At 58.1% G+C, this 25,886-nt stretch overlaps 1 protein-coding gene across 16 annotated transcripts in view; it reads right to left on the reverse strand.

Moving 5' to 3' along the window:
• The window catches only part of SRCIN1 (SRC kinase signaling inhibitor 1), a 79,462-nt gene extending 57,417 nt beyond the window's left edge, over positions 1-22,045 (reverse strand). For 7 of the 16 annotated variants that reach the window (XM_042787125.1, XM_042787124.1, XM_042787123.1 and 4 more), the window contains exons 1-2: positions 436-783; positions 32-207 (exon numbers count right to left, since the gene is read on the reverse strand). In XM_042787125.1, the coding sequence (XP_042643059.1) occupies positions 32-149 (118 nt within the window). In that variant the 5' untranslated portion in view covers positions 150-207; positions 436-783. Of the gene's footprint in view, positions 1-31; positions 208-435; positions 784-2,082; positions 2,124-11,540; positions 11,604-21,840 lie in introns of those variants that run through there. The other 9 variants (XM_042787128.1, XM_042787122.1, XM_042787136.1 and 6 more) reach the window with 9 other exon arrangements.
• Between the last annotated feature and the right edge of the window lie 3,841 nt (positions 22,046-25,886).

A 25,886-nucleotide genomic window follows, 5' to 3' on the forward strand; every position in this document is an offset into this window, starting at 1 on the left:
ATGTCTCCCTCCACCCCCCCCCAGTCCATACCCACGAGCAACGGAGTCAGCCGGTAGTCCCCGGGCTCAGCGGGTCTCTCCGGCTCCCGCAACCTCGGCACGGCTCTCGGGGAAGCGCCAAAGGGATGCTTTGCCCAGTGAGGAAGCATGGTCGCACCCAGGCAGCCGAGAGGAACCAGGAGACGGCTCGGAGCACGGCTCCAAAATCTGTGCAACAAACACACGCACCTTACTGCATACGTTGAAACCAACTTAAATATGGTTTTACTAATCACTTGGCATTTAAAGCAACGTGCCGTCTCCGTCAAGTTAAATCTAAGGAGACGTATCGAGTTGCGGTAGCTGTTTATGTTAATCAAACACAGAACCGGTTCGTTATTAAAGATGTACGCGGCGAAAGTGAACTGCTAGGTGGATTGTTACCGGCCGCCTTACCCGGCACTGACCTCGAGGAAGAGTCCGCGCAGCGCTCGGCGCCTTACACCCAGAGCCAAATCCTCGGCACGCGGCAGCCGAGCTGGAACGGTGCCGGTGCCCGGGGCGGGTGGATGCAGGAGCTCCCGAGCCGACGATCCGCTGCCACCCGGCTCCCGTCACCCGTCGGTCCCCGCTCCTGTCCCCGAGCTAGCGAGGGGCGTGCGGGCGGTGGGCTGGCACGGGCGGTGGGGCTGTCCCCATGGCTGACAGTCGCTGCCCCAGTTTCTCTGCCAGCGGCCATCGCATCCTCCCGGCTCCACGCCAGCACTTTCGCTCTCACATCCTTTCCCTGCCCCGGCAACTTTTCCCTCCTGCGCGGTTTTATTCCTCCACTCCGTGCGGACGTCTGTCTCTCTTGCTCTCTTTTCTGGCTCAGGCGTTTCAGAGCTCCCTGTGGGTCTCTGGGTTTTTTTTTTTTTTTTTTTTCCTTTCCTCTTGAAATGTCAGTGTGCCCCCTCAAACACATCACACGGGCTGGGAGCCAGGAGCCAGCGCACAGCCGTCACTGCCTGCAGATTGCCACGCCGTCCCCTCCCTGCCCTGCCAAAGCAAGGGCCCCCCCGGCAGCGTGCCGCGGGCCATCAGCGTGCCGCGGGCCGTCGGCGCTGCTCACAGAGCCCTTCCCATGCTCCCAGCCCCGGGTGCAAGCCCGGAGGGTGCACGTGTACGAGGCACCAGGGCTGCTCTGTGCTGGGGGCACCAGAGCCCGTTTTCTCCCCTGATGCCACCAAGCTGCCCAGCCCCGGGCACAGCCACCTTGAGTCTGCTGGCCCATGGCTGCTCCTACGCTGGCCCTGGGGGAACTTGGGCAAAAGAAAACCCGCTGCGTCCCCGGAGAGCCGCTCCACACAGGTCTTGTCCCCAGGACACGATGCTGAATCCAGCCCTTGACCGCGCTGAGCCAAGTCAGGTCACAACCTGCTGCTGGATGGGTGTTGGAAGGGTTGGAATGACCCTTCCCGAAGCTCCCCATAAACCTCCTGAAACCTCCCTGGCCTGACGAGGTCACCCCAAAGCAGGGAGGAACAGGCAGGGAAGACCTGAGAGACACCGGAGGCACAAGCCAGCTCCTCTTGGTCCATCCAAGCTAACAAAGACCGTTGCTTGCACCTGCATTTCAGGGGGGGTTGTATGCCTCTTCACCCAGGGTCCTGGGGAGATGCTGACCCAGACATAGGTACCCCAAAACTCAATCTTACCCCAACCCAACGCAGTCCTGCAGGACCATGACACCCCAAAACAGCCCTGCAAGGATCCCCTTCCATCAAGCAGCCACCAAGCAGCATCCAAACACCGATGCGATGCAATTAAGACCAAATACCAGCAGCCCCCCTGGGCAGCAGCAATGGCAGCAGCACCCCAAAACCACCTGCACACGCACTTCTAGGGACACTTGCACCCTGGAATCCAACCACAATTCCAGGAGAGCCAAGGGCAGCATTTCTACCTGCCAAAAGTATTAAACACCCAGCTGAAAGCACAGTGACCTCAGCCTTGCTCTGAGAAACCCGATTTGCACAGATTTAAAAACCTACCGAAGGGCACTTTGCTCATTAACTAGATGGAAGGCAATTAAACCACCTTGTCTGGAGAGAAAGGGCTCACCTGCTCTGGAGCTGGCTCTCTGCTGCCCGCACGGGGAGTTTCTCCCGACATCTGTGGCAGAGCAATCTCAGCTAATGACAGCGGGTGCTCTGCCCAGCTCCGGTCTCTCATGTCATAAAGCTCCACCTGCCTCAGTCCTTCCCACCTTTCCAGGTCTCTCCCCTCTTTTCTAGTGCTGGGGAAGAAGCTTTGCAAACTCACCCCTTTCTTCCTCCATTCCTGGTGTTTCTCCCTGGCCAGCCTGCCCTGCCCAGCTCATTTTGGCATCCTAAAGGTTGTCATCTCACGGACTTACAACCACTCAGGTCATGAAACCGCAGCCCAGACAGCCCCGGGTGGGAAGGGCTGTAGAGCCCAGGAAACCTCACACCAAAAACCCACAGGGAGGCTTTATCCCCATTTTGCAGATGGGGAAACTGAGGCCCAGATGGAGGCGGGTCGGGGACAGGAGCACCCCTGGCTCAGAGCCCAGCGGTGGCAGGGCAAGGAGGTAGAAACTCAGGAGCTCTGAGCTCCTGGCTGGAGCCCTTCCAGGCTCTCGAACAGCCGCAGCCGTGAGTCACAGCTGGCACAGCCAGGCAGGCAGGATTCTTTGCACTCTCTGCCATGACGACCCCCCCCCCCCCAAAAAAAAATCCTGCTTCTCCTTGCTGAGCACTTCTGGAGAGCGCTGAGCGAGGAGGCTGGGCTGGACCCCACACACCACACACACAGGGTGGGCTTTTTCCCCTCCCTCCCTTACTTTGGGGCCGAGGGCATCTCTCCCTCTGCATTTATATCGTGACTATATTATCTGTAGCCTGTGCGTTATTTGCCTTGGCGCATCAGCCATGCTCACTGTGCTGGGCCAACTCCATGGAGAAGAGGTAGGACTTGCTCCAGAGAGCTCTGAGTCAATATGGGTGATGCAGCTGGGAGCTAAGAGGTGAGGAGACATGACCAAGGGCAAATGGCAGGTCAGTGGCAGAGCTGGGAAGCTTGCCCACCCTTCCAGTGTGCCAGAACCCGGAGCGGCAGGGAAGATGCACTGCCTTCCCTGCCACGGGGACAGCAAGGGGATGCTAGAGCTGAAGCTGGAGGTCTGGGGACACAAGGAACGCGTCGTGATGGGAGGATGTTATGCTGGAAAAGCAAACACTGCTGGCAGCAAGGATTAATTGTCTTTCAGGCTGATCCTTGAAACCTGGCTTGGTCCCACAGTCCCACTGCAGGGAGGGCCAGAGGATGGGGTGACCTTTTAATTCTGATTGCTCTGCCGATGAGGGGTAAATAAATAAGCATTATTGCAGTTTAAGAGCCGCTTGGAAGCGCCTGACTGCAGATCTACTGCTGTCTCCCATCCCTTGCACTGAGGGTCCCCGCGCTCCCGGGGGGCAGAGCAGCACCCGGCCCCCATTTCACAGGGAACGGAGCTGCCGCAGGGTGGGGGCAGGAGCCCTTGGGCTGCACTGAGCACCCAGGTTTTCCCCGGGACCCTTCCAGCACCCCCCTCGCCGCAGGGACAGCGGGTGCCAGGCACTAGCCAGTTCCCACCTGCTTGGCACATCACCACCACCACGGGGACAGTCCCCAGGAGGGTCCTGCCGTCACCGTGGGAAGGAGGCACCATTGCCAGCACCCTGAAAGCCCACTTAAACTCGCTCAGTAACGGCAGCAAACACCTGTTTTGAAATCCAAAAGTAGGTTTTCTCACTTTGGGGCTTTCCAAGGTCATGACTTCTCCGCAGTGCAAACCGGAGCTGGCAGGGTGGTGGCATGAGCCACTTGTGCCTGCAAAAAGCCCATTGCCAGGTGACACCTCACCCTCACCGGGCCCGGGATCAGCCGGGCAGAGCAGCTCTGTCAGCAAAGCAATTCCCAGAGAGAGGCTGGTAAAAGCAGCTCACACGTCGGGGTAAGACATCCGCATTTACACCTGCGGCACCAGACATGGATTTGCTCTCAGGAGCTGTTCCCAGCCAGCACCAGTGCCTGCCCTGCCGGCGGGGCAGAAGGTTGCCCCATGCCCCGCTCCGTGCCCCCTCTCCGGGGAGAAGCACCGTCTCTCCCCTCTGCGCCCCCTCTCTCCACGCTCCGATTTAATCTCAGAGCTCTTCAGAAACACGGTTACTCCTCACAATGCCCGTGTACAGCCCCGAGCACAATGAAACCTCACTCCGCCCCAGCGCCGCTCGTTGCGGTTGCAATCCGAACAGTAAAACAGTCATGGAGGGGGGACACACGGCCGAGCCGGGACAGACAGCACAGCTTTGTGCCCGCTCACAGCCCGGCTCAGCAAACGCAGTCTATACAGCAATATTCATGCATGCGGTGCCCTAACCCGCCGCGCACAGTAGGTCTATTGTACATCGTTCAAACGACAAGATATCAGGGACTAAGCCGAGCGCTCCGCTCCTGGGGCGGGAGATGCTGCTCAGGAGCAACGCCGAGCTCCAGCTCTGGAGGAGGAGCGGGGACCTGCCACGCCAAGCAGCCAAGGATGCTCAGAGAGGCAAAAAAAAAAAAAAAAAAAAGTTAAACCACCATGAAGAAGGTCTTTCAAAAAAAAAATACAAACCCTGCGCGATCAATGCTCAGCATCGCCAGCACGCCCTGCTGGACCCAGGGCCACTCTGTGTGAATGGATGTGCCCCGTTCCTGGGGCTGGGGTGAAGGAGACGTGGGATTTGAGCTTTTCCTGTAGCAGCTGGTCTGCTTGTCCTCATGAGTACGGGAACGGACGGACAGACTTGCCTTGCTCGTAGCCAGGCGTTTGAAGCATCAGGTGTTGGGAGAAGGAGCCTTTGCTGACAGCACCCACCCAGGCACAACACTGAGCTGCCGAGCCGGGCAGTGGAGCCCCGATGGGAAATCAGTGTCTCGTCAGGAAACATTTTCTTGTGCCTGAATTCCCTTCCTCGCACAATAATGCCCGTTATTGGGCCAGAAAAGGCCTCGCCAGGACACGAGCTCTGCCGCAGGGCAGAGGGGTTGGACGGCCAGTGGCTGCGGGGACTGTGACTGTGAGTCAGGTTGTTTAGACCAGACCTTATCCCTGTCCTTGGGATGTCACAAGAGGGGGGAAAAAAAAGACCCTTGCCTAGGCACAAAGGAGCTCCAGCCTCAGAGCAGCTTAGAGCTCAGTGGACAGAAAGGCCTTTTCCATTTCAGAGGCTCCCGATTGCACCATACCGGCAGATGTATCGTACTTGTTACTGTCAGAAACAGGGAGGAAGCCAGATCAAATAAAAAAAAAAAATAATAAAAAAAAAAAAATCCATTGGAGACCTTTTGACACCACACAGCTAAACGCATTTCACAGTTGAAGGGCCAGGGAGCGTAATTTCTTATTAAACCCAGCCAGCCTATGGCTGATAAGTTCTCAAGTAATAAAAACTCCTTCAACCCCAGCAAGAACCTGGAGGTGTCAAGGCAGCTCAGGAGACGGCTCAGCCTCCTCGGCAGAGCGAAGGGAACGGAGCCGCGGGAGAGAAACCGGGGCCACGTGGCTGCTTCGCCTGCCGAGGCTGCAGGCAACATCTGCCGAGGCTGGCATCGCCCGGGCGTGCTGGCAGGACCCACCGCAGATCCGAGCCGGGATCTGCCAAGTGGTGGCAGGTGGAGCCGAGGGGAGAACTTGGCACCGGGGGGGGTGGGGGGGCCCCGCTGTACGCTCCCCACCCTGTCCCCGCCAGCCTCCCACGGGGACCGGGGCTCGGCTCCGCTCGCAGCCCAAGCTGTTCCCGCGGCCGCCCCGGCGCCCACTCGGCGAGCCCGTGGGGCTGGGGCTTTGCTCCCCAGCTGGCGAGAAAACCAAAACCCGCCTGGAGAAGCGGCAAGCGAGAATTTGTTCCTCAAACGGCACAACCCGAGCGATGCCTGGCAGCGCAGCCCGGCCCCGAGCTGCTGCAGCAACACCTCCCGGGGCCAGGCTGGCGCCCGCAGCACCCGGCTCCCACCCGGCGCCGTGGCACTGCACCAAGTCCTTCTGCACTCACAGTACTTCAACACCCCCCCCCCCCTTTCTCCTTTTGCTCACTTGCGGAGCGCAGATGCAGCAAACCCCGCTCCCCGCGACAGGATTGGGAGCTGAGCCTTGTCCCATCCCGGGGGGCAGGGTTCTAGATGTAGCCCCCGTTCTGCATTAAAATAGCCGCCACCCTGAAACATGAAATATGAAGGAAACATACGCCAGGACCAGCTGCAGCAGCAGTTGATGCAGCTCCGGGTCCTGGTCCAGGTCCCTGGAAGGAGTTTGCAGTTTTAAATCTGCAGAGAGGAAGCAATCCCCTGCGCAGCAAAAGCCTCAGCGGAGGCAGCGCTGGGTTTTGGGGGGCCACAAGCTCCCCCCTCCCCGGCGCTTCGGTGGGGGGAGAGATTTCCCAAGCGCCACCGATGAGGTTCATGACTCCTAAAACCATTTGGCATTGACGAGCTGTGCCGCTGCCAAACCATTCGCATCTTGTGCTCCCAGCACCAGGCAGGGGGGCAAATCTGCTGGCTGGGGTAAATCAGGGTGGTCGTGTCAACACCCAGGAGCTGCACCCACCCGGACGAGGCGATGATGCTGCTGCTGACCTGCCTGGAGAGCCAGACCTCCCCAGGACAGCCGTGCCGGTGGGGAAGCAGTCACTTGGCCTCAACCCAGAGGAAAAATATAGGGGTTTTTCACAATTATTTTGCAGGGTGTAGAGAAAAAAGAAAAAAAAAAAAAAAAAAACCACACACAAGCGAGCATCCCTGGCACGGGGGGCAGAGCAATCCCAGGACTGCCCAGGCACTTTGGCAGCCCCAGCTCCTCATCCCACGGCAGCATCACACCATCAACACCCCCACACCACGTCCTCCCATCACCTGGGGACCACTGCTCCCTGGTCAATCTTTCTTTAAAGAAGGCCCTGGTTTACTCTGATTTAAATCAAAGTGCTGTTAGCTACAGTGCTATTACCACTGCCAAAAACGGTAACTAAATGGCATTTCCCCACCGCTCCATTTATATTTCTGTGCTCTTTACCCATTTGTAAACTGCAGGAGGGAACAATTTAAGGCATCTGAGTGAAATGCTTAAATTAACAATTTACAAATAGCTTAATTGAGGTCCTGGTCTCTCTCTTCCTGAGCAGAAGCTGCTAAATGATTCTGAATCACTCCCATTTATTGGTTCTTGTGCTGTGAATTACAGGCCCTGGACTACGATAAAGGCTTTAATACCTTGGCGCAGGCTGGGGGTACCCGTCACTTACGCCGAGCACGGCTGGCGACAGACGGCCAGAGCCACGGACGGGAGCTGGGAAACTAGAAACCGTGGCAAGAAACGGGCGAGCCATGCAGGAGCTGAGGGTGGTTGGTAGAAATGCCTCGAGTCGAGGGATGCTCCAGGGTAAGCAGCCGTCCCGGGGGCTCCGAGTAAGGGGTTTGCACCGATAAAACTCTGGGGAGCAGTCGGTGCTCAGGTGCAGTTTGGAGGATGGGGAAGTTCATCCCCGTGGCTCGGGCTGAGCGTCGGGAAGAGATGTGCCTGCTCTGCTCCATGGTGCGGCTCAGCCAGCCGCTGTCACGGTGCGAAGCTGGGGTTTCGTGCACCCCCCCCGATGAGCCAGTCAGGGGAACGCAGCAGCCCGCTCCCCAGCAGCGGCCTCAAGCCCTCCTGCCACCACAGCAAACCCCGGGCACTGGGCTGCACCCCGCTCCTCGCCCATCCTCCCCAAAATCCCTGGCAGGGGAGGAGAGCAGCCCCGCCGAAGAAGGGGTCGGGGGGGGATCTGCTCTGCCTGCAGCCTCGCACTTGTTAAACCTCTTGCTGGCAGCCAAGGACACTCACGTCTGCATCAAACTACTCAGCTCCCAGTCTAATTCTAGCACATCAGACAGTAATTATAGGTACATCACCGGTGCTGACAAGTCTGGAGCTCGTCAGCCCGGCACCTGTCAGCACGGCGCTGCAGACACCCCACAGGGAGCCCACAGGGGCTGCCGTCCTCTCCCAGCTCTATTTTGGGGATCACTCTGTGCCGCCCGGCCCCCAGGCACCCCCCAGTTCCACCGGGGCTCATCCCACCGCCACCAGCCCCAGCCCTCTCCGGGTGCTGTTTGGAAAGGGGCTCCATAACCCGCGGGTTCCCGCGGCCCCAGGCCGTGCTCAGGAGGCTGCTCCAGCCTCTGCTGGGTTTGACACTGGGATTTCACTGGCACTGGGTGAAGAACGGGCACCCGCTACCTGCCCCCAGCATCTGGGAGAGGGTTGCCCGTGGGCCACGCGCTCATCCTGGCAACACCATCCAACCACGGGTGCAACAAGCCACACTTCTGCCTGGTGTAAGCCACCAGGGCTCTGCTTGTCGCAGTCGATCAGCCCCAATTTACACCAGGGAAGGGTATTGGTGCATCTATTTCCATTGCAATTTTTTTAAATAAAGCAGGCAGGAAACCAGAGGTGAGGATGTTCCCGGCTGCCGGCAAGCCAGAGCCGTGGCCACACGGCAACAAGGGGCAAGGACCCGTAAGGCTCCAGCCCAGGAGCAGCCCGTGGTTGGGAAGCTCAGACAGCACCAGTGAGGAGGAGGAGGCGAAAGCAGGCTGGCTGTTTGCTGATTTTAAAAGAGGGGAGGAAGATGCATGTGGGGGGAGAAGCAATAATTTTAATTAAAAGGCAAATGACTGCACTGAAAATTGACTTGAAGCACAGAGATATTAAAAAGCCGTTGACTCTGTGAATTATCCCTCCCTGGGCTGCTTGACAGGGAAAAGTATTTAAACAGCCCAGGCTGGTTTAGCAGCCTGACTTGGGGAGCCCCAAGCAAAGGGAGAGGTGAGTGGGAACTGCCAGGCGGCAGGTGGGGGCAGCCCCTCGCCCTGTCCCGGGGGACACCACGGTCACCGGGAGCCGCTGCCCTTCGGTCTGTAGGAGCTGGCATCGCTCCTGCCCGTAGCTGCTGCCCCTTCACCCGAGCAAGCAACAAGCCCAGCACCCCCGGGGCCTTCCCGGCTCAGCCCATCCCTCGCTTCTCCGCACTCGGTCCCGGGGCTCGGCTCCATTTAATAAGTCCCTGTTGCATCCTCTTGGCTTGCAACGCGACTCGGGAAACCAAAGGCAAGCCTCCACGCTGCCGAGACACCTCGAAAACCTCCCTGGCTGCCTCCAGGGTTACCCCAAGCTACGTCACTGCCTGAACCCATGAAAGCATGGGGCTGATTTCTGTCGCCGAGCCGCAGGTCTGTCAGCCTAAGCAGGTGCTAGCAACCTTTCCGAAGGGGTCAAAACCACCTTTTTTCCCCGCAAGAGACAAGCTCATTAAATGGCATAGTTACACAGCTGCGGGATGACCTTATAACTATCTATATGTTCACATCCGCAAGGATGCAGCTTCTGAGAGCAGGGGCTCTTTAATCTTGTTCAGACAAAGGCAGAACAAGATCTGATAGCTGGAAGCTGAAGCGTCGGAAACGCAGACAAGAGAGAAGGGAAATGTGCTGAACGGGGCCGGCAAGAGCCGGCATCGAGCAGGGTGGCTTCTCCGTCATTTCCCACCTTTGAACCCAGGCAGAGCGTCCTGGCAGGCAAACGCCTGCTCAGCAACAAGTTGTGCCCTCAATGCAGGAGTTCCTGCCGAGACTTTACAGCCTCTGGCATGCAGCTGGGGTCAAACTGGGTGTTCAGAAGGGTCTTGTCTGGTCTTAAAAAAAAAAAAAAAAAAAAAAAAAAATATCACCACAAACCCAACAAACCCCACAAATCCTACCCGTTGCCTTCACCTCCTCCTCTTAACCTTCCTCGTTGTGCTGGTTTTAACCCCTCCAAGAGCTGCCTGACCCATTCAAGAACTTGAATCCCAATAAAGCTTCATCACTACGCTACTTCCCCCCCCTCAACCTGTTGAGGTTCAGCACCAGCAGGACCTCTAGCCCCCCCCATGAACACCGGTGATGAAACTACCAGGGCTGGCTGTGCCTCCAGTCCGGAGAGGCAACTCCCAGCTCCTGCAAAGAGCGACAAAAGCCACGGCCACAAGCACGGCCTCCAAGCCTTCCTTCCCACACGGCCCCAAGGAAGCAGCCGTGCAATCTGCTCTCCAGCTGAGGGGCAAGCATGCATGCTGTTTGGAGCCAGGAACTTAATTGCATGTGTAATTCCGGGACTGCAAACGAGCTAGAACAGCGTTCGGCGCCCGGGGCAGGTCCCCATATGGACGCACGGCCTGACCGTGGGCTGCTGCCTTCATCCTGCTTTCCCACTCCCATTTCGGGATAATGTGTTCATTACAACTCAACAAGGCGTTTGCAGGAAATGCAATTAAATTACAACGCGCTGTTCCAGTGCCTTGGTTTTTACACCAAGAAGGTTCTCGTGTCGGGAGGCCTGGCACACCCCACGTATTACAAGCTGGATTTCCTCCACCTCCAGCCTGTCCTCCCCAGCACAGCCCTGCCTGCGCCGGGACTCCAGCTGCCTGACAGCCATGCACATCCCTTAAGACAGACAGACCCGCCAGTGCAGCTCCCCTTACCTTCAAGCTGGCACCAGCACAGAAAATCCACCTGCTCCAGGGCAGGAGGCCACCGAAATCCCAGAAAAATAAGCCTAAAGCAGGAGGAAATGGGATGACGTGGGTTGGTGTCCCTTCGGGGATGCTGCACGATGCCTGCAGCTCTCAGCCCCGGGGAACGGCTACAGGCTGGGCTCTTGGAGAGCATGGGTGGTGTTGAAGGAAAAGCAGGTTTTTCTGAAGGCAGGTGGTTTCCTGATCACCTGGGCCAGGACTGACCAGTGCTGCTGCTGCTCTTGGGATTACTTTAACTCCGAGCTGCTGCCCTGATTGACAGGGCTCTGGTGCACTTCTCAGCCTCCCCCAAAAGAAATGCTGAAATCTTTGCTGAGACACTGGAACCATCTCTGGCAATGTGAACACCCAGCCCATTAGAGGCCGACAGATGCCACAGAAATAAAATCTATTATTATGACAGACCCAGCAGGGGTTGCTACTGAACAGATTCCACCACATTTCCGCTCTTACAGCTTTTCTAAACCAGCCACACTTCCACAGCCGGCTCCTAGATAAGACACCTGCTTCTCCACCTAAGCCCCAGAGAACCAGCATCTTCCTCTCGTTTCCCTTTTGGGAGCTTTCCCCTCCCATTCCCAACAAGGAAAATCCCAAACCTTGCAAGCTCCAGCATTTGGTGAAGAAAGAGCTGGTCCCTCCAGGAGCAACAGTGATGCCTCCAGCTGCAGACACCATCCCCGGCTTCAAAACCACCCCCTCCCCTGCAAAGAGGGTGGGAGCTGACGCCTTAATCATCGATGCTAAACCAGAAACCAGGCAGCACCCTCCTATAAAGGCCCAGAAAAATCAGCTACAGGTGCTGCGCTCACCCACCACGGTCCCTGCACCTGGGAGAGGGTGGGGGAAGGAGTGAACATCGAACATGAAACAAGCAAGCTGGGGAGGAGCACACTGCTGGCCCCCAGCCCCGGTACTGACCTGGAGACTTTAAACAAAGGGAACAGAGTCCTGGCTTCTTCCCTCCTGCAATTCGATCGAGCCCTGGTTAGGGACAGGAAAGGAGGAGATTCATGAATGAACGCAATCCAGGTGGGAAAATTTGCCGGGGATGGAGGGGAATAAACAAATAAATCAGAGCAAGCAAATACATAATAAATCTGAAACAAAAGAGCAGCAGCAGAAAGCATCTGAGAATGAAACACAGCACGGAGAGCGATGGGGAGCCAGGCTGGGCCCCGCAGTGGGGACACGAGAGCAGCCGCCCCCTTCTACCCCCCACTCACGGTGCCGGACACAGACCCCCCTGCACACGGGGGGTTTACTCCCACTTGTAGGGAGACAAACATTCACACACAGGCTGCAAATGAACCCCAAAATGCCCCACTCTGCAGTCACTGTGGGGTCTCACCGAGGGGACCCTGCCCAGCTCAGCTTCCAGCCCAAGCTTGTCAGGAAGACGAGTTATGGGCATGGAAGAACAAGGGAGAATCAGAGTAAATGGGCTTATTGTGGGGGGTTTTTTTCTGACAAATCCTCAGATTGGACCTTTCTACCATAAGTGAAGCTGCACAACCTCGTTGTGCCCTGATGCTGTGCACCCTGATGCTGTGCAGCGGCGCAGCCTGTCCTGGGGACCTGCCAGCTCCAAAATCCCAGGATCACAAAACACCTTCCCAACCCCGGCTCTGTGGGGCTTGAACCCGCTCAGGGATACGGGCCAGCCTCACGCTCGCATGCTCCCTGTAAGCAAACACGATGGCAAAAATTGAGATGGGTGAATATGGGGAGGGGAGAGGTGCTCCCCCACCCTCTACCCCACGGGTCCAGACCCCCCGAGCATCCTGCCCACAGGCAGCTCAGCCCAGGCAGTGCCTGGCTCTGGCAAAACAGCCCAGAACTGCTTTGAGCCTCTATTTTTAGGGACATGGGGTGGTTTTCTCCTCCCCGCTGCAAGCCCCTGTGCCTGGAGGAGCAGGGTGACAAGGGCAGGGGCAGGCAGGGGACAGCCGAGCCAGCAAGACCTCGGCACCCACAAGGATTTCTTTCTTCGCCGATGAGCCGGCAAAGCTGCGCCCGGCGCCGGGAGGCAGCTCAGCTCATCCATCACGCCCACGGCCGTGGGACATCTGTCCCCTCACCCCGAGCACGGCTCTGCTCCGCGTGTCCTCGCTCGGGTGTCAGTTCTTCCATCGCTGCCCTCTGGGTTCAGTCCCAAGGCAAGACCAGGCAGCTCGGGGAGGGGGGGGGGGTCTGTCTGTGGGGCCCCCATTGCCTGGCAAGGAGGAGGAGGGTGGTACAAGGCTGATGAATGCCCTTTCCAGCCCCTGCATGGCTGCAACCCCAATAAATGGCACTGAAGGACTCAGCAACCCTGCGAACACTGCGGAAGCTCTGCCAGGCCGCGCTCAGGATGTTCCCAGGGCAGCCTGGGGCTCGGCCAAGCCCTGTTTCCCTGGATCTGTGGTGGGTTTTCACCCTCCGCCCCCAAGTGGGGGGATTTTGGTTGTGATGTACAGATCCCCCCCACCTCCACTGCTGAGACTGGCCAGGGCCAGGCGCATCCCTACGGATCAGGGTGCAGATTCAGGCTCAGGAATGGATTTCACGCCCAGAGTGAGTAAATAATCTTGAAGGCATAATGGGAGAGAAACAAGAAGCACGAAATAAGAGTGGAAAATCCTTCCTAAATGTGCTTTGTTCGTTTGTTTTGATAATTGCAGTTCAGGTTTAATTATTTATGCCATGTTTTGTAATATGCCAGGAAACACTCTGGAGCAAACTGGCTGCTGGTGGTGGCTGGGGTACCCGGCAGCCCTCAGCGAGGGCAGGGTGCTCGGCCATGGGTGCCCGGAGGGGCCCAGGGACCCCAGCCAGCCCCGCCAGGGAGCAGAGCCCAGAGGCAAGAGGTGACCTGCCGAACCTGGCATGAGGGGCGATGCTCCTGCTCCCAAAGGTAGGTCTTACCTACAAGAACATCCTTCCGCTCCCTGGCTTGCAGCGAGACCTGAGTGACAAAACACAGTTTTTCTAGTGGAAATCAGAAAAAAAGAGGGGGACCAACGTGGCTCATCTTACACTGCATTGTCCATGGAGAAAGACTGAGCTCTCCAATCTCATCCAAAGGATTTTCTTGGTGTTGGGGGGAGGAAAAGGCTGGGGGCGTTTCCAGCAGGCAGCACTGGCCCCGCTGCTGAGCCTCCCAAGCCAAGACCCCGGCACCACATCCCAGCTCCTGGTTTCGGCCTCCACTTCACCCTACGTGACCTTGGGCCAAGGGCTTGCCCTAGGAGCACCTTGGCTTCTCCACGTGTGCAAGGGAGATAACAGACTTGCTTTTATGAAGAGCTGGGACTGACAGCCGAAAAGAGCTAATTATTATCTGCGGAGCACCACAGCCTGCCTGGAGTTATTTTGGCTGAGCTACCAAGTCGCAAGGTGGCCGAGAAATTCACTCAAGGTCCTGCTGCATCCCAAGCATGGAAACCCTGGCAGCACCCAGCCCAAAGCCATCCCATTCCAAGCCAACGCACGTGTGCTGGTTCCGGGGGCTCAGCAGGAGCTGGGGCCCTTATTTGCTTTTGCACCCTCATGCGAGCTTCAAGGGAACATCACAGGTCCCTGTCCCAGAGCTGTGGTGGCCACCTGGCCCTGAGGGACCTCAGGTTTGGAGAAGATGCTGCTTCACACCGCTGAGCCTGGGCGGCTCATCCGGGGGAACAAAACAGAGGCATGGATGGAGCCAAGCGCCGCGGAGCAGCCCAGCCAACCCCAGCCATGCCGTGGGCAGGAGCAGGGCACTGCTTTCTGCAGGGGAGGAAGAGGAGGAGGGCAGGGAGAGGAGTGGGGAAGGTGCTATCTCAGTGTCCTTGAGTGTCCTTTAGAGGCTTTGTTTTTCGTGCAGCGCAGCGGATGAGGAAGGACTGAAAATCCCAAACTGCTCTCGTCTTTGATTCCCCCCACCACAGAGAGAGTTGAAAGGAAGAAGCGAAGGCGAGAGAAAGGAGGAGGCGTGCAGGAAAGGAGGAAGGAGAAATGGAGTAGGTAGAAAAGGAGACACTGCTGCTCCCCTTCACCCTGCTGCGGCCTGGAAATCAAATCTCTTTGGGGGGGACAAGGGCTCCCCGGGAGCCTCCCACACTCACCCAGGGCTTGGCAGCATCATGTGCCACAGAGGGCAGGCGAGGGCAGAGGATGCTCCGAACAGCCGCGCACTGATGTCTTTTCCCCAAATCGCACCCACATCCTGGCATCACCAAAAAATCCCAAGGGGACACCAGGCCTGAGCTGGCTGGTTGCCCCCGAGTGCACCCAAAAGCAGCTGGAGGAGGAAGGAAAGGCGGACGGCCGTCCTGCATGCGCCCAGCCAGGCATTCTCCACACGTGGCAAGCACAGCCTTCGGCCTCACCATCATCCCCTGCAGCCCAGCGGGCAGAGGGTGATGCCACAGGCTGGCACGGGGAGGTGAGCTGGCAGGGCTGGAAACACGCAACTACTCTGTGTTTGGTCTGCGCAATGTGTTTTTAATGAGCCATATAATGTTTTTCAAATTACGCTGGAATCATTAATCCTCCTGAAATGAGACAGATTCTGCAGCCCACAGGCAGCGCCAGGGCTGCCTGTTGCACGGCTGAGCAGGCAGGTGCTACCTCTGCTCCGCTGCTTTTTGGTGACAGCGGGGCCATTGAGATGTCACCCCCATAGCCCTGTCCCCCCACAAACCCACCGCCCCCCCGCAGCCCCACACTGCTGGTCCCCAGGGCTGCCGGGCGCTGGGGGGTCCCTCCCTACCAGAGATGCTCCAAGGGGCAAAAATGATCTGGGAAGGAAAAATGATCCAAACCAGCCCCGCAGCACCTGGGAGGAGGTGGTGCCATCCAAAACCACTCTGCCCTCCTCCCTCCTGAAAGCATCACGGCTTCCCACGGTCGGTCTCATCCATGTGATATGGGAAGTGGAGCAAACGTGGGCTCTTGGGGCCTTCCCCCAGGGTGGGTCTAGCAAGTCACTGCACATGGGATGTTGAAGCCAGAAAAAGGCCCGTGCTGGCTAAAGTGGGGCTGGAGATGGCCACAGTGGGCTTAGCCAACGGCTGCCTCGGCAGAGACAGACTCCCGTGTCTCCAGCCCTGCCCGCCTCCCCACGCGCTTTCCCAGAGATCCAACTCTAATTGCAGGAGGGAGGTGCTGTATTTTTCCATGCATGAAGATCCAAAGTGACACTTTTTCCTTTCTCTTTTCGGAGCGCGAGCGAGCTGGTTCATTAACATAAAACCACCGAGCCAAATAAAAACCCTGAGTGCCGTGACAGCATCCCTCCAAATAACACGGGAGCGGGGGGTTTATTCATCCCCAGCTCTGCCCTTGCCAAGCACCATGGCAGCCGCAGAAGGAAAGTCAACTGGCAGGTGGTTGTTTCACACCCTGTTACGGTGCCACTCAGCTCGGCCCAGCCGCCTCCGAGCCGCTGACAGATGGATGGGACTGCGAGCCCCGGCTCCAGCCCGCAGAGCCGGCAGCGGGCGAGGGGATGCTCGGGAAGAGCAGCACGACTTGAGCCCCTTGGGAAGGCTGGGAGAGGGGTCGCCAAGCCCAGATGTTGGGCAACTGGAACGGGGGTTTCTCTCTAAGGCAGCCTTGTCTCCGGGTACCCAAAAACATCAGGATGCTGGTGCACGCGGGGTCACTGAGGAGCTTCCAGGCAGAGCAGGAGATGGGCAAGGCGGTGCCATGAGGCTGACTACAGGCTTGCAAGGTGTGTATGCTTTATGCACACCAGCTCTGTAGGAATTGGGCTACTGAAACATGCCAGCGCTTTAGGAACGTGCGTGGCCTTTAGAAACGTCCCTGTGCAGCCCCTTCCTCCCTGCACGTCCTTGGGTTCACCTCTCCATCCCTTTCCCCTCCCTCCTTCCCTGCCTGCACCACAGGGCTTGTAAAGGACCAAGGGATCCTACACTGGGCGATGGCTCCCCCCAGAATCCCATCCCAGCACTCCATCCCTCCCACAGTGAGCTGCCAGCTCCCTCCAAGCTCAGCCAGGTACAGAAGCCTCCGTCATTCTGCACTTGGTCCCATGTCAGCTCAAATATCCCATTAAAAAGAAAACCACAAAAACCAGACCAGATGCCACAACCACTTTTCAAATCCATCTCTCCAGGAGTCAAGCTACTGGGCTGGGAGTTACAGCATCCCTTCCCCACCTTGGGTATCCCTGCCTCCCATGGGTAATTAAGCCAATTAATGGGAGTCACTGACCGTAAGATTTTGATGCCTGTAATCCCAGGGTGCTCACAGGGAAAAGGCCGGGCACTCTGAAAAAGGGGAGATCAGGAGAAATTCTGGCAGGTCAGGAGCCAAACACTGTTTCCCATCGTTGTGGCTGCAGCGAGGTGGGTGAGAGCTCAGCTCGTGGGGCAGCAAGAGCTGGGCAAGGGGCTGACCCACAGCCCCACGGTGCTCTGTGGGGCTGCGGCCCCGCAGCGAGAGCTGCAGCTCAAGGGAAGGCTGCCTGGGCTGGCCGCAGGACGGGGACCATCAATCTGGGCAGCTCCTGAAACATGGAGGCTTTTAACAGGTTATAATTGAAATATATAAACTCGAGGTGGAAGAGAGCTGCCAGCGCCAGCCAGCAGGCTCGGCTGGGGCAGAGGGCAGGGATGTGCCCGTGGGCGAGGGGGGACGGCAGCCCGGGGACCCCTCACCACCCCCCACGGCCACAGCCCAGCCTTTTTTAGACGTTCCTTTCCAAGGTCTGAGGGCGCAGAGAGTATGGGGTGACCTGAGCAAGGGGCTGTGGGGGTGGGATGGGGAGAGAAGCTGCTTTTTTGACTCTCCCCATTGGGCTGGAACACTGGTTCCCAGTTTGGGGCTGGAAGGCAGATGCTACATTTCCCAGCTTGGAGCTATTAGCTGTGCTAGAAGCCCAAATGCATCATCTTCCTTCGCCCTCCTCCCTTTGCAATCAGAACATTTCAGCATAGGGGGGAAAAAAAACAAACAAACCATAAGTGTTTGTCCCCCCCCCTTCCTCTTCCTCCCACCCCCACCCAGCCCTCTCCATCAGTCCTTCTGTTGGAGATGAATTTTATAAAAAAAAAAAATAAAAAATTCATTTGCATTTATTCTGAAAGTGGAAACCATGCAGGGGGAGGGAAAAAATAAAAACAGCTGACAGCAAAGTTTTATTATCCCCATTGGGTGGTGAGGAGCAAATCAGTAATTTTTTAACAAGCATTTAAGCTCCTTTGCCGAGTGCCTCTTTGAGCCTTGATGCACCTGCAGCCTGGCACAGCCAGGAGGGGGGTTAATGAGGACCTTTGATGGGAGCAAGCACAGCTGATGGGTAATGGCACACGCTCTCCCATTTCGAGCTGAAGATCCTTGCAGTGGTGAGCTGGGACCTCCCCAGACCCACCCCTATTGCTGCTGGAGATGGAGCCTGCCTGGTGGGTGAGACCCACTTGCGTGGACCCATCGTGGATTCTAGACCTCCCCAGATGATGTTAACGGGATTGCTCACTGCTTTTTGAATCCAGTAGTTCTGCAACGCTTGGCCAAGCAGCCTCTACACTCCACCCAGGGGACCTCAAACCAGTCATCTCTCACCTCACCCACCTAGAGGTGTTTTAATAATAATAATAATAATAATAATAGTTACAAAACTTGACCACAGCTGCTGGGAATGAGCCAACTGAGCAAAGCGCTGGCGATGGAAGAACTTCACAGCACTGGAGCTGGCACAAAAGGGAGTCTCTGTCCTTCTCATACCTCCCCACCAACTCCCTCCCAGCCCCACGCCAGTGCTGCCCCTTCCTGAGCGCAGCCCCCCAGGGCTGTGGGTGCCAGCTCCCCACACACACACACACACGCTGCTTTGCTGCAGGTCCAGCACCTCCCAGCCGAGAGCCGCAGGGCTGGAACAAGCTGCAATTTGTGCTTCACAAATTGCAAATGGCAGCAAGCCGGAGACACTACCCCAGCACCGGGGGCAAAGCAAAATGCTGGAGAAGTGTCTTCCCCCGCCCAAAAAGCGGGGACGGCAGCACCATGCCTTTTTCTGCATTTGCACACCACAGGTTCCCGATGCCCAGTTCAAAGCCCACTCCACTGTACCCTCCAGCCTCTCCCAAACACCCCTGCAGCCTCCCTCTTTCCTCCCCAACACGCTTGGAAATAAAATCTTAACAGCAGGAGCCTCAGTGGACTCATCCATGCACACCAGCACCCTGGGGATGCTCGTACCCGCCCAACCCCACAGACCACAGCCAGCCTGGCCCCGTCCCCCTCCCCGGGCACCCACCCCCGGCTGCGTGGGGACACCCCCAGGCCCCGCTCGGTGCCATGGGACACCGTTCACGCCCGTCTGTGCGTGCCAGGTGTGTCCCTGGGGCACAGAGGCAGCCGCCGCGCGCCCCGGCTGGGATCAATGCGTGGCAACAAGGAGAATCGATTTCTATAATTAAACTCTGCGCTGCTGGGCTGTGCCCCTCCCGCCCGGATCTCCACCCCACCCCCCCCCCCCAGCAGACGTGACAGTGGGGTCTTTCAGCCCCACGGCAGTGACCCGTGGGGACCGCTGCTCCCGGCCGGTGCCACGGCAGCACCCACCCGGGTCCCTGCAAGAGTGAAGGGCACCCAGGGTCTCACTGGGCCCGTGGCAAGGCTTCGGTACGGAGAATTTCTTGGTGGAAAGAAGAAAGCCGAGGGAGGCACGGGTGGGTGTTTCCCACCAGGCTGGGCCTTTGATGCCATGAACACCGGGGGAAGGGAAGGAGGGAGACGGGGGGGAGAGGACAATGTGGGGGGGACAGACATGTTGTCCCCACCGGGGTGGGGGGGGGTCCAGCCGGGATGGCGCAGGGTCGTGCCCCGGGCTCACACCCGACCCAGCACAGCAGAGACGTTCCTTTATTCCCCTTTCCTAAAGGGAAAAACCACATTCTGGGGGAGCTGTGGGGCTTTCCTGCGTGGGGAACCGGGACTGAGCCTGGCGCCAACGCTAACCCCCCACCAGCACTAACCCCCACCACCTCCCAGTCCAGTGCAATCCCCCATGCCAGTTCTCAGCATCGCCCCCCCTGGCCAGAGCCACCCAGGCTGCCCCCCCCACCCCCTCCCATTCCAGCCCACCTCCCCAGGACGGGGACCAGCATCTCCCAGACCATGAGCAGCATGTTCCAGGAAAAAAAAAGGAAAAAAAAAAAAAAAAAAAAAAAAAAAAGGGGGGGGGCGAGCATCCCTCCCTGCCCATCCTGCTGGGAGGGGAGGGACGGCTCCTGACAAAGACTAAAGCTCCCTTCGCACAAAGACCCCGGCCCTTTGGCAGCCCTGCCAGGGCCTCTGGCTCCTCGCTCGCTCCTCCTGCACCCTCCCGGCCCCCCCATAGTGGGGGGATTGCAGCCCCCCAGCAGCTCCCTGGGGGAGCAGGGCGCCTGTCAAGGAGGAGCACAGAGCCATTTCCACAGGCGTGTGAACGCTGGCAGCTTCGGGGGCAGTCTGGTGGGAAATAATTAGCACATTGGCAATTTATTCCTCATTAAAATGAAGGAAGACCCACTGCTGGGGCTGGAGTGACTGTGTGGCTCCGGGCAGCTTCGATGGGGGCACTGCCCTAAACCCTGGGCTGGGTTTGCTGGGCAGTGGGGGGGTGTATGCTGCACAGCAGCCCCCCACACCAGCAGCGCTTGGAAAGCCATGGAGCACCCAGAGGGACCGAAAAGCATCTGTGCCCCCAGCATCCAGGTGCTGCCAAGACCTTGAGCAAGTTTGGGGTCCCCGGGACTGACCCAGCTATAGGGAAGGGCTGAATCCCCTGTCTGATATCAGGGTGGGGGACACCCCCGCCTTGCGTGGACCAGCTGAGCAGAGGGACCCCTTCCATCCCCATCCTTAAGCAAGAGGTGGCTGGATGTGACCCCCCCATCCCGCCCCCCGAGATGTCTCTGAAGGGATACAGCTCCCAAGGGCCCCGGGGCCGGTGCCGGGCGCATTCCCGTGGCCAAGCACAGACAAAACCAACTTCCCGGGGAGTTGGGTGCTGGCACCCACGCAGCAGCGGGTGGGCGGGCGCGGGGCCGAAGCATCGCCACTCCCCAGCCTGTCTCACCACAGCCAGGGCGCACACGGAGAGAACAAAGAGGGGAGAGGCTGCAGGGCGAAGGCTGGGCGCTCCCCGCGGCGCGGGCGGACAAAGGGACCCCCCACCCGCGGGCAGCACAACCCTGACAGTGTCCCTGTCACCCGCCCGGGGCTGGCACGGGGCAGGGCAGCAGCGGCAGCCGCAGCACACGGCGCACACGCGTGCACACCCGCACTCACGCCCACCCACCCCTGCTCCTGCGGGCACAGGCGGTGCAGGGAGCAGACCCCGCCACGGCTCTCCTTCACCCCCCGAACGCGCCGGGAGCAGCCAGCCGTGGTGCAGGGCAGGAGGAGGGCAGGCAGCCTTTGGAGTTATTTTAAGTTTCCCTCCCCGTCGCCTCCCCCCACGCCCAAGCCCAGCCTGGGCTGCGCCAGATTTTTTCCCCCTCCTGCAAGGATGCTGAAAATATCTCAAAAGGGGCGACCTGCAGCCCCACGGCTCATCCTACCCTTTGTGTCTCAGCAGCGGCTGAGGGGGGAAGGAAAAAGGGGAGAGAACAGGTAGGGGAGCAGCCCGCAGCCTCCCTCCTCCTCACCCATCTGTCTCCCCAAGCTCGAAGAGAAAGGAAATCCAGAGCCCGGCAGTATCCAGCCCGGCTCGGTCAGCAAAACATCACGTTTAATGCACGACGCTGCAACAACGGAGCTGAAACAGCTACAGGCACAATAACGGATTTCTTCGAGCATCCCCGGTGAGCCCCCGCCCCCAAACACCCCATCGCTCCAGCTCCCCGCGCCGGTGTTTCTAGGACAGCGGCTCTCCAGCTACTTTATCCCTTTGGAGCAAAGCGGCCCCGACAACAAACAACCCCGAGAAGCAGCATCACCACCAGCACCGGCTCAGCAGCCCCCAGCCCATCAGTCCCCTGTGGGGAGGGAGCTGCTGGGGGGGCACCGCATCCCCGGTACACGCAGCCGAGCCCCACGCACCCCCCTCCGGAGCATCACAACCCCACGCACACCCTTCCTGGGTGTCAGCTCACAGCCAGCAAACTCCAGCGCCGGGAGCAGCGATATTTTTTTTTTTGGTTTTTTTTTTTGTTGTTTTTTTTTTTTTTTTCCCCCCACGGGCATCAGCAGCACTGCCCCGGCGACGTGGAGGGAGGAGATAAAAAAACCACACAAATAAAAAAAATACCTGCTACTTAAGAATGGATGCACATAGTGAGAGTGACATGCCTTGAGAGGGTGTATTCCCCATTTCTGCTCTGCTTGCTCGCTTTCTTTTCTTTGCTTTCTCTCCGCGAGGGGCTCAGGCCCAGCCAACCATGGGAGACGGAGGCAGGAGTGCGAGCGAGCGGGCGCGCGGGTGCGAGCGCGCGCCGGGGTGTGTGCGCGCGTGGGAGCGCGCAGCTCGGCGATGTACAAAGGAACAAATGGGAAAAACACATTAGCTCATGATAGATTAATGTGCGGGGAGACGGCTCCCCCTCTCCGCTCCCTCTTAAAGGCCCCTACGTTTTATTCGGTGATAGGTGGCTAGCCCAAATGCCAGGAGCAAGCGGGGTGGCACGCAGTTGTCACCGTGTGCTGTCACCCGCCGACAGCGGGAGAGGTGGCTGGACCCACGGGGGGATGCGCAGGGGAGGCAGCCCGGGGTGATGTGCAGGAGGAGCGTTCATAAGTCATTATACACCTCGAAAGGGGACAGCACAACAGCATTTGCACCTCGCTTGGGAGAGGGGCGGAGTGGGTGGCATCCTGCCACGGTCCTGCGTGGGCAGCGGTATTGCTTCTGCTGTAAAGCTGGGTCAGGGGGAAGCGAAGCGAAAAGGGCGGTGGAAATGCTGCCAGCAGAGCCGTGGCCATACCCAGCCCTGGGGACCGGCAGCGAGGTGATTTGTCCCATCATTTGGCCACTGGAAATCCCCTGCACGAGCAGCCAACAAAGACCTTCCGTGGCTGAGGGCACCTGCGCCGAGGATTGGTCCCCACCGGCTCTGAGCGCTCGTGGTCCGAGGGGAGAGCAGAGCAGGCAGGTACCCAGAGGTGCCCCGCTGGCACCTCGCCCCGGGTTGGTACCTCCTGGCCAAGAAAAACAAACTCAAAGTCCACCAGGGAGAAAGAGGAGGGATAGGGCAGGAAAAAAAAATAAATAAACAGTCGCTTTGTTTTGCACAATTTCCCAGGCCCAGCAAGGAAGGCAAGGCTTCTCTTCTCTTCTCTTCTCTTCTCTTCTCTTCTCTTCTCTTCTCTTCTCTTCTCTTCTCTTCTCTTCTCTTCTCTTCTCTTCTCTTCTCTTCTCTTCTCTTCTCTTCTCTTCTCTTCTCTTCTCTTCTCTTCTCTTCTCTTCTCTTCTCTTCTCTTCTCTTCTCTTCTCTTCTCTTCTCTTCTCTTCTCTTCTCTTCTCTTCTCTTCTCTTCTCTTCTCTTCTCTTCTCTTCTCTTCTCTTCTCTTCTCTTCTCTTCTCTTCTCTTCTCTTCTCTTCTCTTCTCTTCTCTTCTCTTCTCTTCTCTTCTCTTCTCTCTTCTCTCTTCTCCTCTCCTCTCCTCTCCTCTCCCCTCCTCTCCACACCAGTGCTGCTCCCATCCCTGTGGTGGGCTGCAGAGCCCACCAGCACCCCCCCAGCAAGGGGAAGGGGAGGTGGAGGCGATGACAGCTAACCCTGAACCCCCCCAGCCCCCGCGCTCCCCGCAGCGCTGCATTAGCCAGAGAGCTGCTGCCCGGCGGCACGGGGGGAGCGCAGCGACGTTGGCTCCATTAGAGAACGTCCGTGGGGCGAAAGCCTTTTCCAGCGCCAGCGAAGTGGATCTTGATGGGGTTGCCGGGCTCCTGACAGCAGGATACCCCAGCACACACGGCCCCGGGGGGGCGGTCCCGGAGCATCCCGGGGCTGGCACAGGAACGGGGTCTGCTGCAACGTGCTGCCTGGCCCTGCTTGGTGATGTACCCCAGCGAGCTCGCCCCACGCTCCCAGGGAGCCCCATCATCTCACAGTGCACCCCATCAACCATGGGAGAGGGGGAGGAGGAGAGCTCTGCCTGCTGGGGGGGACAGGATAGAGGCAGGAAAAAAAAAAAAAAAAGATGAATGAAAAATGGGAATGGAAAGAGTTGCTGTTAGACCTGGGAGCACTTCAGAGATGTAATAAGAGGTGAAGTGTTTATAATACGGAGTGAAATCCTCTGGTCTGTGTCTTGCTCGTAGGCAGATTAGAGGAGCTAAAGTTCCCCCAGCACCAAAAGTCTCTTGTTTAATACCAAATTGCAATCTGCTACTCTGAGAGATGCCACTGGGAAAGTCTGAACAATCCCGTGCCAGAGAGGAGCACAGACACCCCACGGGGCCATCCCACACCCAGGCACCTCCCAAACCACGCGAGATAACCCGCATGGGACACGTCCTGCCCTCCCCACAGGCTCTGGGGTTTCCCACGGCAGACCCCACGCTGCTGCCCTGTGTGAACCCGGGGGGAGATTTCATTTCTACAGAGCATCAGGTGGGAAATTCAAGGAGAGGTGCAAACCGCTTCCTCCCGACTGCAGGAGCCACTAAGGAGCAGATTAAAGACATTTGGGGATATCTGGGATGGACCTAAAACTGAGCAGCCAGGAGAGGCCAAGACAACCTGACACCAAAGCCAGCGATGCTGTGACAGCTTCCCCACGCCACTGGTGAAGCCGCACACATTCGGCACCAGTAAGGGCAAGCCCAGCCCTGGCACCGGGGCTGCAGAGTGGGGTGATGCCGGCTGACAGCTCCCCGACTTCGCAGCTAGCAGAGAGGCTGGGGTTTTGATCATGGCAGATCCAAGTGAGGCGGTGAAATGTCTCTAAATGAGCCGAAATGCAGCCTAATCGGCACATCTATTTTCTAACAAGTTACATATTCCCTTCAGAGCTCCAGTCATTTCAAAAACACATTAAGGAGAAATATTTGAAAGCTAAAATGTATTAAACAAGCACTTCATCCTCATCAGCAGAGAGGTTATAGACCTTTGCTGGTCTCCTTCCAATAACCTTGCACGCAAGATACCACGAGGCAATCTCCTGTTTTCAAAAATCCATTAAAAACACGTGCGTGAGAGGCCGGTCCCAGGGATGAGGCTGGGTTGACACCCTCACATCCCTCCCCCCCCAAAGCGCCTTTGTGGGGGCTGGCAGGGCAGGACGGGGCGGTCGTGGCCCCCGGGGCTCCCCTACAGCAGCCGACACCGTGCGCAGGGGGCATGAGCCAGCCCCCACCCGAAATCACGGGTGCGACCTGAAAACACCCAAGGTTTCTTGGAAGAAAGCCGACAAGAGCACAAGTCTATTTATTTCTGTTTTCTGAGGCTTTGCAAAAGGGGAAGGGAGAAGGAAGGTCCTGCAGCCACAAGACAGAGGAATTTTATTTGGAAAGGAAAGCAGATATCATGCATAACCACACGACGCTGGGAGCTGGCACTTCAGCAGAAGAGCCAACATCTCCGCTCCACGCGAGCGCTGTGGGAACGGGACCCCACGGGGGCCGGCTCCCCCCCACAACACCCTCACCACCCACCCACTGCAGAGATCAGCAGCCTTTTTCCTTTCCAATAAAAGAGGGAAAAGGAAGAAAAGAGGCTCCTAAACCTCCTCCCACCCTCCCCAGCTCGACCACGGCCTCACAGCAGCACGGTGGCCATCCCACCCTCCCACCCCCAAGCCCCCCCCAGCCCTGCGGAAGGGGCACAAGGTCCCTTCACCGCTGGCGCTGGTTGGGAGGAACATGAAAGCTGAGCCTCAGCTCTCAATTATTTATCATATGTTTCTTTTTTTGTCTGACTTGTCCTAAAAAGTCCTTTGAAGCACCTACCACAGGATGAGATTTGGGTGCTTCGAGCTTTTAATTAGCCCTCCCCACAAACTGAGCCATCCTCATCCTCGCTCCTCCGCCGGGCAGCCTGGGGCAGCTCGCACCTCTCGCTCCAGCACACGACAAAGACTTTGGGGAGCAGGAACTCCTGTCTCCTGGGCCCTGCAAAGGGCCACAAATGCCACCCACAAAAGGGTGGGGGTCAGCACCACAGCCTCCCCCTCACCCAGGCCAGATCAGACCACCCCTGAGGACCCAGTGCCCCAAAAGCTTGATACCACGATGCTAATCGGATGCTCTTATTCACCCCACAATATCCCTCCTCTTGCTCTCAGCAAACTCCCCCGGCACTGAGCTCCCAGTCTATGCAGCCATCAAAAAGGTTTTCCTCTCACCAGCCTGACTCTG

Source organism: Tyto alba, unplaced genomic scaffold, assembly GCF_018691265.1.
Source record: "Tyto alba isolate M040663 unplaced genomic scaffold, T.alba_DEE_v4.0 Super-Scaffold_12, whole genome shotgun sequence".
Taxonomy (NCBI): Eukaryota; Metazoa; Chordata; class Aves; order Strigiformes; family Tytonidae; genus Tyto; species Tyto alba.